The 14,942-nt window shown below is 49.7% G+C and overlaps 1 protein-coding gene across 3 annotated transcripts in view; it reads right to left on the bottom strand.

Moving 5' to 3' along the window:
- Nucleotides 1-14,942, bottom strand: part of UBASH3B (ubiquitin associated and SH3 domain containing B) — a 108,662-nt gene that overhangs the window by 17,108 nt on the left and 76,612 nt on the right. For all 3 annotated transcript variants that reach the window (XM_078608136.1, XM_078608137.1, XM_078608138.1), the window contains 6 exons: nucleotides 14,785-14,886; nucleotides 12,798-12,910; nucleotides 8,313-8,478; nucleotides 2,615-2,744; nucleotides 1,862-1,984; nucleotides 872-964 (listed from right to left, as the gene is read on the bottom strand). In XM_078608136.1, coding sequence (XP_078464262.1) covers nucleotides 872-964; nucleotides 1,862-1,984; nucleotides 2,615-2,744; nucleotides 8,313-8,478; nucleotides 12,798-12,910; nucleotides 14,785-14,886 — 727 coding nt within the window. The remainder of the gene's footprint in view (nucleotides 1-871; nucleotides 965-1,861; nucleotides 1,985-2,614; nucleotides 2,745-8,312; nucleotides 8,479-12,797; nucleotides 12,911-14,784; nucleotides 14,887-14,942) is intronic.

The following is a 14,942-nucleotide window of genomic DNA, read 5'->3' as shown; positions in this document are numbered from 1 at the left end:
CGGAGTGCCACGTACAACGCATCGGGAGGGGGAGGGGGGCGGGGCCAAAAGGATGGGTGATGGAAGCGGTTGAGCGCAAGCGACTACTGCTGCACACGCCAACGCATTGTTACTCTTCCAACAATTGCCACTGGCGCTGTGCACAGCTACAGCCGTCTCAACCTCTCTGGCCTCTCTCTGTAAGCTGGCAATCGAGAGCCATTGGCCTTCTTCCTTATTTCATATGGCTGCCGATGTAGATGCAGAGCAACAACCGCAATGTCACAATCAGGCGGTCAAGCCGGATAACCGCGTTAGGAGTCAGCGGAGTGTACGGCAATTTTTTTCTGCAATATTTTGCTGTCTTTTCTTGGATTTTCTGTTTGCACTTAGTCACATATTCACTTTAAGATGTTTTTTGTTCGTGTTTTTGTTTTTTGTTTGTTGCGGTTGCACCCGATTCAAGAGCCGAATGGCTCACAGGGCTATACCTAATAAATGAACTTGAAACTTGAAATGAACTTGAACTACCCGACACAGCCAATTAGCACGGTGTGTCGGGCGGTGGCGGGTTTAACGACACTTTGATATTTACGGGATCCAAACTGAATTGTGGATAACATCGGTCACGAAAGCCGACGTGCTAAACTTTAATACCGCTACTCGAAATGAGCGTCGCCTCAACCCCTCACGCTCACGTCGCCGGCAGCGTCAATCCTTGTAATCCGCCGCCTCTCTGGCCTTTGCCTCCGCCGACCCGCCCAGCCACTGCTACCCTGTTAAAACGCTTCGTTTGACGTCGTTTCGACATTCCATCGCCGCAGCACCTTTCGGGGGGGGGGGGGGTTATGGTACGAGTGGCGACGAAAAAAAACGGGCGACGCGCGCTCACCTTTAAGGAGATGCTGCGCCGTCTGAACGCAGCGGAGGGAAGGGGAGCAGTAGACCACGTCCACCGCCGCGGCAACATCGAAGAGCGCTTCACCTGCCGTCGTACGCGACAGCGGGGATGCATTATTTAAAAATTAACCCGTAAAAACAAAGTTTTTCACTATAAATCCTTCATATGCGTGTTCAATGGGCCACAACCCAGCCCACATTGGTCTTTGAAACGGGCGGCTAGAGTCCTCTCGTCCTCTGGCTTGAGATGGCTGCCACCTATGGGTCAGATGATTGCCTGCCACCATTAAGCAATTGGTAATTAAATATAATTTTTTTTCACCTAAAAAGTGTAAAATTTTGGAAAAAAAATTTCACGAAAAGAAATTGTCACGCACAACGAGTCTGTGCAAAATGTCAGCTCGATTTGATCACGGGAAGTGGGTTAAAAAACGACCGAAAGATTTGCACGGTCGTAAGCGCGCAAGCAAGTGAACTTAATATAAAGGATTTTAAAAAGAAAAATTATTTTGGCACGTGGGGGTGAGCTGTCATGTCTATGGAGTTTTTTAGATTTTTTTCATCATTTCTTGCCAGCATTTTGGATGCTGGCAAGAAGTAGGCTGTCTCTGGTGGGGACCAATCAGTTTCAAAGACAATGCATTTACTATGAATATGAATCCCTGCAGTCACGAAAGCTTTAAATAAATTTTTAAATAAAAATGCATATACTGTCAGGGCATGTTTTTGTTTGCATGTTCGCTACAAGTATATGTGGTTAATGCAGACATGATTCCTTGCAAAAGGTTTCTATTTGGTGTTTTACAACAACACAGCTGTTTTTTTGCCAGAAAGGGTAAAACCTATTTTTAGAAATCTTATGATGTCATCACGAAGAGCTTACAAGCAGCGCCGTCACAGTTGCGTCGAGTCGAGCGTGGCTGTCGTTAGAGAAGCATGATGATGTCATCGGCGGTCGCCATGTCGTTGCAGCGACGCTCACCTGTGAGCCGGGCCTGGGTGACCCCCAGGACGGTGAGCGGAGGGTCATTCTCGAACTGGCGATGCCCTCCGCTCCGTTGCGGCAGACTGGCCGGCATGTTCATGTTCGATCGAAAGTACACTCCTAGAATCGCGGATCAAGGCGTTTCAAGTGATTAGTCGTGAGTCGATCATTTGTTACATTTAAGATGTTAACTCGGTGCTCTGTGATGCGCGGAACTCGTAGCCGGAGGTGGTCGGGGTCAGGCTCTGGTGTCAGAGCAACGAGGCGAGAGAGCCAAGCACCTGGGTTCAAATCCACGTCTCGGGCATTATTAGAATTATTTCCTAAGCGTAGCTGAATGACAGTCTCAGACCGGTCACAAATGTCTGCAAAATAATTTGTTTCTTGATCTAATTTGTTTCGGTTACTCCAGCCTGAAGAATGTCGGAATGTTCGGTTTTGATTGGCATGTGATGAACACAATTTGAAGGCCACATAAGACGTGTGTCCCTTAGCATGGCTAGAGGCCTGTTTGAAGTGACTTAAGTAGTAGTTTTGTGAAGTCATCATGGAAGTAGTGTACAACAATACATATTTCTGCAATGTGCTATGCGGCGGAGAACATACACGCTATGACAAAATTCCAAATTGTGTTACTTAAGATCGCACGCCCGCACGCCTGCACACAAAGCCGAGGGCTGCTGCTGCTGTTGTTGTTGCTGCCGCGGTCGTCGCTTTGCCCGTGGAGCTTTTCTCTCACGCGTGACTTACCCCGCTCGTCGAAGCACTGTGCCACCCACTGCCGGCCGAACACCACGTCCATGCGCTCGCCGTGCCGCAGCACAAACAGACTCCGGCGGGCCAGCTCCGTGCCGGAACGCGCGCCACCACGCAGGGACCGCTGTGTTTGTGCAGCACCGCCGACGCAGCCACAGGGAACAGCACACGATGGCACAGTTACCGCATCACAACGGCAGAAACACGGCCACGAGCGTGGACGGGGACACGGGTAGAGTCGCTACCGCGGGGCGCAATCGCTCCCCGTGGGCAAAGTCACGGATATGATCACTACCACGGACACAATCGTTCCTGTGAATGCAATCACTTCCACAACCACAGGTGCCACGGCCACAATTCCTGCCACAGACACAATTAGTTCCGGACAGACACCACCACCATCGTTTCAGGCATTGGGGCCTTCTTCATAGCATGTAGATCGAGTTTGCAAATGAGGCTGGTGTCAACCACAGCAAACGCTTGCAACTGTGACTTGCAACCGTGCTTTGACAGACTGTGCATCTGCAAGTGCAATGTAGACCTTCGTGTAATGTCGCAACTATTGTTGCTATACGTTTCTCTCCGCGTTGTTCAATCGTTTTTTGTTGTTGGAGTTTACGTACGACTTGTTAATTTATCTGGCCACGTAACTTCCTCATGTAATGTTCCCCCATTGACAACCCCAGCTTGGGCTGGACATAAGCAAGTGCCTTCCGTTTGCACATTTATATTTTGCTAATGTAAATTTCCACGCGATAAGTCACTTTGTTCAGCTATCATTTATGGCCAGGTCGCTTCTGAAAAAGAAGTTAATACCTCAGCAGGCTCTGCCTGGTAGAATGGGGATGGTTTAAGTTTTGTTTGTAGGTGTTTGGGATATTTGCTTACCTTTCTTGTACTTGGGATTCCTATCGTGTTTTTTTGCATTGTTTGTTGTTGAAACGTTCTTACCCCTACGCCGTGCCCCTACTGGAAATCTGTTAAAAAAATAACTTCATAAGCTCACCGCATTCCTCCTGCTGCAAGAGAAATACATATTCCGATTCTGATTCTGACAAGTGGAAAAAAACCCAGAGAACTTAGTAGCTCAACTAGTTCATCCAGCTTGAATGAAATGTCTACGCGGGGGAACAAACCCCGAGTGTACTGGTAAGTGCAGCGAATACCTGAGCAAGCTGCACATGCCCGTGACTTTAGCCATGGCCAGATGCTACCTCAATCTCCAACAGGTATGCGACAGGTATCAACGTGTCAGGGTTATCAACCTCCCCGCATGCCTGATTAAAGATAAGGTTGAAATGGTACACAAAGTTGGGTTTTATGATCGTATCACACCAGCTTTTGTCTAAAATGTCCTTGCAGGGATGGCCTGAGTAAGATAATACACTGTAAAACCTTTGAAGAAGTTGGAACACAAACCTACATCTGTCATCACGTTATATAAAATAGCAATGCCTTAGTCTGTCCTTCTGTCATGCTATGGTGATTTTGCTGATGCTTCAAATTGATAGTTTTCTCACTAGCGTGGACCCTTTGCCCTGTAACCATATTCTGTTTGATAAAGTAACGAACGCACACCCATTACATTCAAATCTACATGCACGCGAGTACACAGTCACTGAACGTTTGTGTGCGCGTGCCTTTTAGACATTTGTTATATTTTTTATTGGAACTGCCATTACACTTGTTTACCCAGAAAAGCCTAACCGAGTCTCATGACTCTTTACCAAGAGGGTCGTGCCAAGTTTTCACAGTGGGGGGGGGGAGGTGAAATAATTGCTCTGCATCTACCCAATCGAGCAAATTTTCAGGAGTCATTGACCATTTCATATTCGGCCGGCGTGCAACTCTTTACAGCCGATACACCCGCCGGAATTGATCGGGGCGGCCTGTTGGATTCGAACCTCTAACCCCCCCCCCCCCGCCCCATCACCAGCTCACAATGTTTCCAAGAGTAATTCGCGCCGACATCTGAATATAGGGTATGGCAGAGGTGGGACAAAGTCATTGTTATGCAAGTCCAAGTCGAGTCGCAAGTCATCAAATTCATGACTCGAGTCTGACTCGAGTCCAAGTCACATGACTCGAGTCCACATCTCATAGGTGGGACAAAGTCATTGTTATGCAAGTCCAAGTCGAGTCGCAAGTCATCAAATTCATGACTCGAGTCTGACTCGAGTCCAAGTCACATGACTCGAGTCCACACCTCTGGGGTATGGTATGTGTGCATGTATTTTTTTACTTCTTTCGCTCCGTACGTAGCCAACCGTGCTAATCGGAGGTGCGGGGGAATTACAACGATACAGCCCATGGCACTGGCAAGCAGAAGCAAGCAAAATATATATATTGGAGGAATGTGAAATACAGGCGTAGAAAACATTGGGTCATCAACAGATGTTTTGCTGAAGTGGGAGAGAGATGCCGAGGTAAGAGAGTGGGGAGGGGCAAGGGAGGGGGGGTAGGGGGAGGGGAGCGTTGCGTGGACGCTAGGAGAGGGAAAGGGACGTGAAGTTGGACGGGGGGGGGAAGTGGGCGGGGCTGGAAGTGGGAGGCTGAGAGGGCTGGGGATGCGTGGGGGGGAGGATGCAACAGCAATGCCAATGCAGCAGCAATGCCAATGCAGCAGCAATGCCAATGCAGCAGCAATGCCAATGCAGCAGCAATGCCAATGCAGCAGCAATGCCAATGCAGCAGCAATGCCAATGCAGCAGCAATGCCAATGCAGCAGCAATGCCAATGCAGCAGCAATGCCAATTCAGCAGCAATGCCAATGCAGCAGCAATGCCAATGCAGCAGCAATGCCAATTCAGCAGCAATGCCAATGCAGCAGCAATGCCAATGCAGCAGCAATGCCAATGCAGCAACAATGCCAATGCAGCAGCAATGCCAATGCAGCAACAATGCCAATTCAGCAGCAATGCCAATGCAGCAGCAATGCCAATGCAGCAGCAATGCCAATGCAGCAGCAATGCCAATGCAGCAACAATGCCACTGCAGCAACAATGCCAATGCAGCAACAATGCCAATGCAGCAGCAACGCCAATGCAGCAGCAATGCCAATGCAGCAGCAATGCCAATGCAGCAGCAATGCCAATGAAGCCAACAATACCAATGAAGCCAACAATACCAATGCAGCAACAATGCCAATGAAGCCAACAATACCAATGAAGCAAACAATACCAATGAAGCCAACAATACCAATGCAGCAACAATGCCAATGAAGCCAACAATACCAATGAAGCAAACAATGCCAATGAAGCCAACAATACCAATGCAGCAACAATGCCAATGAAGCCAACAATACCAATGAAGCAAACAATGCCAATGAAGCCAACAATACCAATGCAGCAGCAATGCCAATGAAGCCAACAATACCAATGCAGCAACAATGCCAATGAAGCCAACAATGCCAATGCAGCAACAATGCCAATGAAGCCAACAATGCCAATGCAGCAGCAATACCAATGAAGCCAACAATACCAATGCAGCAGCAATGCCAATGAAGCCAACAATACCAATGCAGCAGCAATACCAATGAAGCCAACAATACCAATGCAGCAGCAATGCCAATGAAGCCAACAATGCCAATGCAGCAGCAATACCAATGAAGCCAACAATACCAATGCAGCAGCAATGCCAATGAAGCCAACAATGCCAATGCAGCAGCAATACCAATGAAGCCAACAATACCAATGCAGCAGCAATGCCAATGAAGCCAACAATGCCAATGCAGCAGCAATGCCAATGAAGCCAACAATACCAATGCAGCAGCAATGCCAATGAAGCCAACAATGCCAATGCAGCAGCAATGCCAATGAAGCCAACGATGCCAATGCAGCAGCAATGCCAATGAAGCCAACAATGCCAATGCAGCAGCAATGCCAATGAAGCCAACAATGCCAATGCAGCAGCAATGCCAATGAAGCCAACAATGCCAATGCAGCAGCAATGCCAATGAAGCCAACAACGCCACTGCAGTAGCAATGCCAATGAAGCCAACAATGCCAATGCAGCAGCAATGCCAATGCAGCAGCAATGCCAATGAAGCCAACAACGCCACTGCAGCAGCAATGCCAATGAAGCCAACAATACCAATACAGCAGCAATGCCAATGCAGCAGCAATGCCAATGCAGCAGCAATGCCAATGAAGCCAACAACGCCAATGCAGCAGCAATGCCAAACGCTGGGGATGCAATTAACTCGGCAAAATAGACGAGTGCCTGGCAAATATGATGGAACAACCATGAAGAATTTAAGGTTTTACCTGGTTAATAACATCCTTCCAATCATTGCTCAATTTGTAACCATCTTCTCGGTTGAAGTTATGTCAATGTGTATGTATCTGGATGGCTTCATGAACAAACCTTTGATAGTAGCCCGAAGGTTTGCAGAGCACCTTGGTCTCGGAAAAAACAATATCATGAGAGCCCACAGTGTTATAGCAATGGTCAGCCACAGCGGAGGTATTAGTCCTGCCGTGTTTCAGATCTGCCTTGTGCTCGCGAACACCGTCCGAGACATGTAGTTTCCCCAATGTAACAATCACCACAGGTGTAACTTAGTTTGTAGACTCCAGGATATTGCATATCAGGAATGACATCCTTCACAGATGGGATTAGATCACGGATTTTGTGTACTGTACTGAAAAAATAAAATTCTTGCTGTGGTTTTCACACCTGATGATGATTGCTTGTGTTGCAATCGAAACGTCGTGATTTTATTTATTTTATACCTACGTGACTTTACTGAAACAACCAAAGAGTATGGATCCCTGCAGTCACGAAAACTTCAAATCTAGATTCATCACAGATTTGCCGAGGACAATCACAATGGCAGTGGATATATCACCGCTAACGATAAGAATGTGGATTTAAAGCTTTGGTGACTGCAGGGATTCATCTTCTTGGTTCTTTCGGTAAAGTCACGTAGAATGGAAATAATAAAATAATAAAATAAAACATAATAAGATAATTTACACGACGTTTCGGCCACAACGCAAGCAGCCGTCCTCAGGTGAAGACCAGGTCTGTCGGGGAGACAGCGTCTGACAGACCTGGTCTTCACCTGAGGACGGCTGCTTGCGTTGTGGCCGAAACGTCGTGAGAATTATTTTATTATGTTTTATTTTATTATTTTATTATTTCCATTCTACGTGACTTTACCGAAAGAACCAAGAAGATAAGAATGTGCTTCGATGAAAAGGTTTGTGACGAGTTCCCAAGACAGGTGCTGTGTAACTCCGACACCGGTATTATCCTTACTGTTGCTGCCAGTGCCACCGATGCTCCTTGGCGTCTATCTGTTCTGTTGTGTGCCTGGGCTGCTGTGTGGAGTCGCTGCTGTGCCTCATCCGTTGCTGCTGCTGTATTTCTGTGCTGCTGCTGTATTTCTGATCTGCTGCTGCAGCAGAGGTCGCAACCGGGTACCCGATACCCGGCTACCCGGCCGGGTACGGGTACCCGTTTGCGACCCTGGTGCGGCCGGGTACGGGTAGGCCGTGAGTCACCGGTGAGTAACCGTTTGTCACTCATTTCGGGTAGGGTACGGGTAGCGCACGGGTACCCGTACCCGGCCGGGTACGAGTGCGGGTACCCGTTTGCGACCCTGGTACGGGTAAGGAATCAAAACCCGTTTGCGACCTCTGTGCTGCAGCTACTGCTGCTGCTGCAGCTGGTGGTGCGCCGCACGTGCCTGGCTGTTCGTCGTGGACGCCGGTCCGTTGACGGCGAGGAGCGCGGAGGAGGAGGCGGACGACGATTCTCCGTTGCCGTGGGCCGCGTGTCTCAGCAGCAGCTCGCGGGGCACCGACGTGGCGGCGGCCTCCGTGGTCAGCACGGGGCACGACAGCGCGTAGGACCTGCCGAGCAAGGTCGGGGCCGGTTAGCGGGGCACAAGGGTCAGAGGTCAACAAATTACTCAATATGAGTCTACGTTAGCAATCACCGCCACATTCTGCGAAAAAAAAAAACTTGGTAGGACCATTTGCGAAGAAGAGTCAATGAGAGGCTCAGTTAAGCATTCCTTCGCTTAAACAAGCACAATAATATATTTTAAAAAACCAGGCCTATTGTGGGGCAGCCAGTGAGGACATTCGCAGACCTTTTACGATAAAACGTTAATATCAGAGTTGGAGCAGTGGAGCAAGCACATCGTGGTATGCAGCCCGCAGGCAACCTGAGTGCGATTCCTTGCCCCGACTGAAATCGCCGGTGGGTGGCGAGTAATATCATGGAGCCTCTCCCTTCAACAACCCACGCTGACCAGCCGGGTGAAGTATGGCCAATCAACTCCCCGTAGACTGACAACGGCAAAGCGGGAAGGCCTTCATTCAACTCGAGATGGTCAAAGAGGTTGGGACACAATGCGCAGTTTCAAAATGTGGTGGTGCAAAGGCAGTACGGAAACGTGCACGTCCGGACAACGCGCGTGGTTCAGCGCCATGAGAGAGTGTACGCAACCAACTCGAAGGGCAGACGAGGGGGGTTATCTTCGGGCACAGCTTTTCGCAATCGGCTAAATAATAATCTAGACAGACCCTTTGACGAGCCAGCCGTGGGCTAGGAATTTAAAGGTGCAGTGCGTGCGTGCTAAACCACTGCACTCCCTGCCCCGCCCTCACCCGCCCCCCTGCAGCTACAGAAAAATGTCATCAAAATATCGCATTACCTGCATTTCCTGTTATGTTTTAATTACATTCGTTGTTTATTTCAGTAGCTGCGGGGGATGCGACGGTTTTAGCATGCACCCCCCCCCCCCTTCTCTACCCCCCTTCTTCACCACCCCTTCTTCACCACCCCGCCTACGCCCCCCCCCCTTTCTTCACCACCCCGCCTACGCCCCCCCCCCTTCTTTCACCCCCCCCCACCTACGCCCCCCCCCCCCTTCTTTCACCCCCACCGCCTACGCCCCCCCCTCTTCTTTCACCCCCCCTACGCCTCCCCCCCTTCTTCAACACCCCGCCCACGCCCCCCCCTTCTTCACCACCCCCCCCACCCACGCCCCCCCTTCTTTCACCACCCCCGCCCACGCCCCCCCCCCTTTTTCAGCACCCCGTGCGCTGTCACTGGCGTGGTGAATTACGGCTACACAACCCCTCAGGGCCCACGTGACATTGAGAGGGCGATGATTCATCATCCAGCAGAGGATTTGGCAAAGGGCTCGAAACTAAAGCTAAGGGAAAAAAAACAATCACTGGATTAACACGTTTGATTGCTGTGTACCTGTTTAACCGGCGGAATAAAAGAACTGTAGTTTGCTGTAAGTTTCCCCGAGTCACAACATGCCCATGTGTATGATTCTTAAGAGTCATTGGATTATTTAAGAAAAATTATTTTAAAAGGTCAGTGGATTCTTAAGGCTTCTATAGCCAAAACTAAAGCAATCTGTTGAAAGATCCTAAGCGCAGCAGCAGAAACGTCCCAAGCCAATCTTGCTTGTCTCCCTTGTTCAACAAATTAAATTAACCCGACTCCGGATTATGAAACGGGAATAATTAAAGAATGTTCTTGCACACGTAGACGTGCAGCAATCGATCGCACGTTGATTTCTGTAGCGCAGTGAAAATAGTATGATGGAGGTTCCACGACGTTTTTTTTATAACAAACTCGACGCATTTATATAAGCTCCATCGTTGCAACATAGACATACAAACGCACGCAGGCAAACACATCGGATACCTGTCTGTGCCTTCGCGCTGTGCAGGATTGTGCGTGTGTGGTGAGCAGACGTGGGGAGCGGTAGTGTCGTGCTTGGCGCGCTGCGCTTCGAACCAGGTGACTCGAGTTCGATTTCTGCTCACGGCCAACACCGGCGACGATTATCTGAACCAGTCCTGCGCCTCCCCTAGGTCGACTCAGCCTCACATGAGTACCTGGTGCGGTGTGTAAACATCGCCGCTGGGGAGTCAAATGCGGCCGGGCGTGGTGTTGGCCACCCACCCTCTTCGTGTGCCGTGTCGGCCGTCATAGTTGCTACTCGCTAACAGCACTTGCCCCAACAGTATGTTAAGGCTATACGGGGGATCTTTATCTTTTTTTCGTGAACAGACGTGAAACAATCGGACTCCCCCGCGAGTTGACGCTCCGAAACGGACGCTTGATATCAACCACAGCCATGTTTGCAACTTTAATTTGGCAACCGTTAATCCAGCAAGTGCGACTTAATCCTAAGTCTCTACGATGTTTTGCTACAGCTGATATTTTTTTTCTCCCGTGTCGTTCTGTTGAATTTGTTCGAGTTGACGCGCGATAGTTGCATTTATCTACCGGTGTGCCACTTCCTCTGTAATGTTCCGCCATTGCCGGACACCTGCGAGAAAAAGCTTCATAACTTATTGGGGGGGGGGGGGGGGTGTTCCGGCTGAAATCAATTGTCTTGTGTCTATAAACTGTCGTGATTCAGGCTTGAAATTCGTTTAAGGAATCGATTATCGTTATCGAGCACCCTCGCGAAATTCCACGCTTTCCCCGGTGGTTGCAGGGGCCACGTGAACCAGTCGTACACCACAAATGCAAATCCCACATCATTTGGTCTTCTACTTGCAATCCGGTGAGCCTGGGAATCGATTTTAGTCGATGAATCGATGCATCGCCACACGCCTGATGGTAACCACAGTTGCTTTAATCTGAAATTACAGTTTCCGCAACGCAAGGTTCTCTTGTCTCTTGAGCACTGTGGTCAAACTAGTTGTGGTCAAACTGGAAAGCCTCAAAAGAGCCAAAGAATCTGCAGGTGGGGTCTAAGAGACAGCGGGGGGGGGGGGGGGGAAATTGTGTTCATCACCCAGCAGGTTGGCCAGGATTCCACGAACTGCTGACAAACAACTCTGTGTTCCCCACGACCACGTGATGGCCCGTATCGTGTAATGGGCAAGTGGGGCCTGGCCCCTTCAGATTGCCACTGCAGCCTCTACCTGGCCAAAAACAAACGGTAATCACAGGGGGGGGTGGGGGAGCCTCGGTCCACTTAGGCTAGGCCGCACGACACACTTTGTCAAGCGGGCGACCTGCTCTTAGCCAGGTCACTCAGTGGGCCCACTTTTATTGTCATCGTGCAAATGTCGCATGGGATTTTTGTTTGTTTTTCCCATTGCAGTGCAAGGCTTGTAGAGGACTTGTGAATGTTTTTGTAACATCTGTGAGCCCTTTATGCAAAATGTGAGTGTGCGGAACACATCGACTGCGTATTGACGAGTTGCATATGTCCAGCAGCACGCAAGATGTTTGGTTTGCGCAGCTTTGTGTCAAAGGCAATAGCCATATTTTCACTCGTACATACAGTATGTGCAGACCAAATGATGCAATAGCCCACACTGAAAGCCAGTCTGTGGATAATTCGAGTTTGATGTCAACGAATCTTTGACAGCCTCTTTAAGGCATGGGATTGTTCGGGGTACCACATTCATGCCCCAGAAGCCCAAATGTCCAGACGAAGGCATCTTCAGCATATTTAAGATTTTAGCTATAATCCCTGCGGCACAAAAAAAAAGAGCCAAATGACAAGGGTGGCGGCTGCCCAGTCATGAACGCGCCACAGCTGTTTGTGAAAATACACGCGACGCCACAACTAACAAAGAAAACGAGCGAGCGTGCTTTACGTGTGCATGTGTCACTGCAAACATATTACGTGAAGCACATTGTAGATGCAACTTGAAAATCAAACGTAGCCCTAACACGGCCACAAGGTTCACATGCCGGAACTAAGGCGCGTTTTGATGGCTAAACACTGTTGCTGTGTTCCCACGGCAGCACGTAAGAGCCCGGAACTTTCCAGCAACCTTGCCAAGAGTGCCACCAGCTTTTACCCAGACTCCCCCCCCCTCAGACCAAAGTCACGACTTCATGGGGGTCAAGAGTATTTGGCTGCTGCTGTACATTTTCCGCACGATAAGCCACTCACTTCGTCGAGCTATCATCCGTGGCCAGGTCGCTTCTGAGAACAAGAGCTCTGTAGCTCAGCGAGCCTTACCTGGTAAAAAAAAAAGTGTATCGCTTAGTTTTAGAACCTATTCGTAGCGGAACGTGCGAGTCTTGGCGGCGGCGGCGGGGTGCCATTGAGAATGAACGCAGGACGAGGAGAGCGGCTCGCTCCGTATCGAGGGGGGCGTGAAGGCGACGATTTTTTGCGCAGCGCTCTCGAAGCGCTCCAACGCTGTCCCGTCGCGGCGCTCTCGCTCACCTGTGCAGCACCCAGGTGTCCGACTCGTCCGCTTTCTGCGTGTAGTTTTCCGGCAGCAGCCCGGCCAGGCCCGAGATCCACGACGTCCCCTGCACCCAGCCCTCGCTGCCGCCCTGCGAACACGGAGCCAACGCGAGGCGCCGTCAACCCTCCCTTTACCCAACTGCATCGGAATCATCAGAATCCGATGAGCTATGAAGCTTTTTTTTAACAAGATGTTCGGTACGGGCGGGGCAGCAAGTTACAACAGCAAACGGTACAAAAACACGACAGGAAGTGAAAAATAGAGACGCTGGCAAGCAAGTGACCGAGTAAAAATAAATTCGTTGTTTAAGTCCTGGCGAGGCAACAAAAACAACACAAACAAAAACAGCCCCAGACCGCACCAAGCTCAGCCGGGTAGCTCGGACTTGGGAGGGCTAATGCCATGCCGACAGCATTGGGCTGGTTATGGAAAGATCTTGCGCTCGGATTCTGGATGGCCAACTATAATTTAACTGCATCCTCAAAGTGTCGTGAGGGTTCATTCTCAATTCGGGTCACAAAAAAAAAACGCACGCCAATTTGTGCGGTCATATTCAATTCGTTTGGTTTTTCACACTTAAATTATTGCAGGTGTGAAAAGAACAGTTTTGGTTTTACTGGTACATAACGAACACCCCTAGCACGTCACGTAGACGGTGTGCCCTTTGTGTCGATAAAGCGGCCTTTTGTAGGGATTTAAGGAACAGCTGTGACAAAAACTTTGAAGGCCTCCCCGTGCCATGCCATTCATGGGGTTTGTTTGACTATTATTCACCACGCTGGCCAGCGTGGGTAGGGTAAAGAGAGGCCTAGGACCGGTTCCGGACATCACTTGTTACCGACGTCATCCTTAGCCGGTGAGCGAACTCGGGTTGTCCGGTTAAGAATGCAGCGCGCTAACCACGACATTACCGCTTCCGCCACATGACTATAAATAGCCGTCCAAACTTGGGATAAACCGAGTGACACCTAAAACGGTTGGCTGACCATGAGCAGTAGGCCTAATTGTAGATTACGATGACAACGTGCGAGTTGAAATGTATCTGCAATCGACTCTGTCCAGTGGCGTTTTGAGGTGGGGGGGGGGGGGTATTGCATTTTATCTCAGGGTGTACCATATGCAAGCTTTTTTTACATACTCTAACAGTTGCCATTGGTTTTTTGAATCTATACGGTTTGCCTTCACACAATAGAATGAGAGCCTTACAAAATGTAACCTGTTTGTGCTTCAGTCAGACAGTTGGAAGTTGGTGTGCGAGCCAGCCACACCTAAGGACCGTACACATTTTCAAAGAAAATGATGGTTCACGAGGAAATGGATGCCACATACCGCAAAAGAAAACGAAAATCTAACGAAGGCCATCTGAGATATGAACCTCCGCAAGTGTGGTCAAACCGCCACCAATAGCAAAACACAGTACAGGAAAGGCCTTCATCCAGCAGTGGATTTACAAAGGGCTGTAAAAAGACGTCAAATAAAAGTAACGCTGGAAGCTTCCCGTTTAAAATCGGCCGTTGTGTTGGGGTCGGGATCGAACCCACGACCGTCTGTATACCAGGCAAGGCAGTTAACATCTCGCCACCGTGTCGCCCAATCAGTCATTGCGATGGGAGAGCTTCGCCGTGGCTGGCTGCGTTCTCCTCTTCGGAAAAAAAAACAACCCCCACATAAACCTGGAGCCTTGTCCAGTCATAGGGCAACTGAAGCAATCGCCCCCCCCGACTGTGACTCAAGAGCATTTTCCTGTTAATGGAACCGCCTTGCCGTGGATCTTTTTACGTCACCCATAGGTCATCGTCACCAATACCCGAGGTCTGTGGTTTCTGTCACGCAGAAAGCATCCATACTCAGCCCTGCGTTATCATAAACATTCCTGTAGAATGACTGGCACACAACACGCCGTGGCATCAAAGTCGTGTCGCGCATGCATGTGCGTGTGTGCATACATTCCGTCGCGTTCACCTGTGCACCGTGCTCCGAAGGCGACACGAATATGGAATCTCCCGGTATGAGCTCCAGCTCATCGTCATTCTGAGGAATGTACGGGTAAAGCACCCGCAGGGTCTGCGGCGGAGGAAGCGTTGGCAAGGCGACGGGAGAGGGGTTCCAACGTCGCAGGG

This window comes from Lampetra planeri, chromosome 29 (genome assembly GCF_965212315.1).
Source record: "Lampetra planeri chromosome 29, kcLamPlan1.2.h2, whole genome shotgun sequence".
Lineage (NCBI taxonomy): Eukaryota > Metazoa > Chordata > Hyperoartia > Petromyzontiformes > Petromyzontidae > Lampetra > Lampetra planeri.
This window is presented reverse-complemented; position numbering and strand designations above follow the sequence as displayed.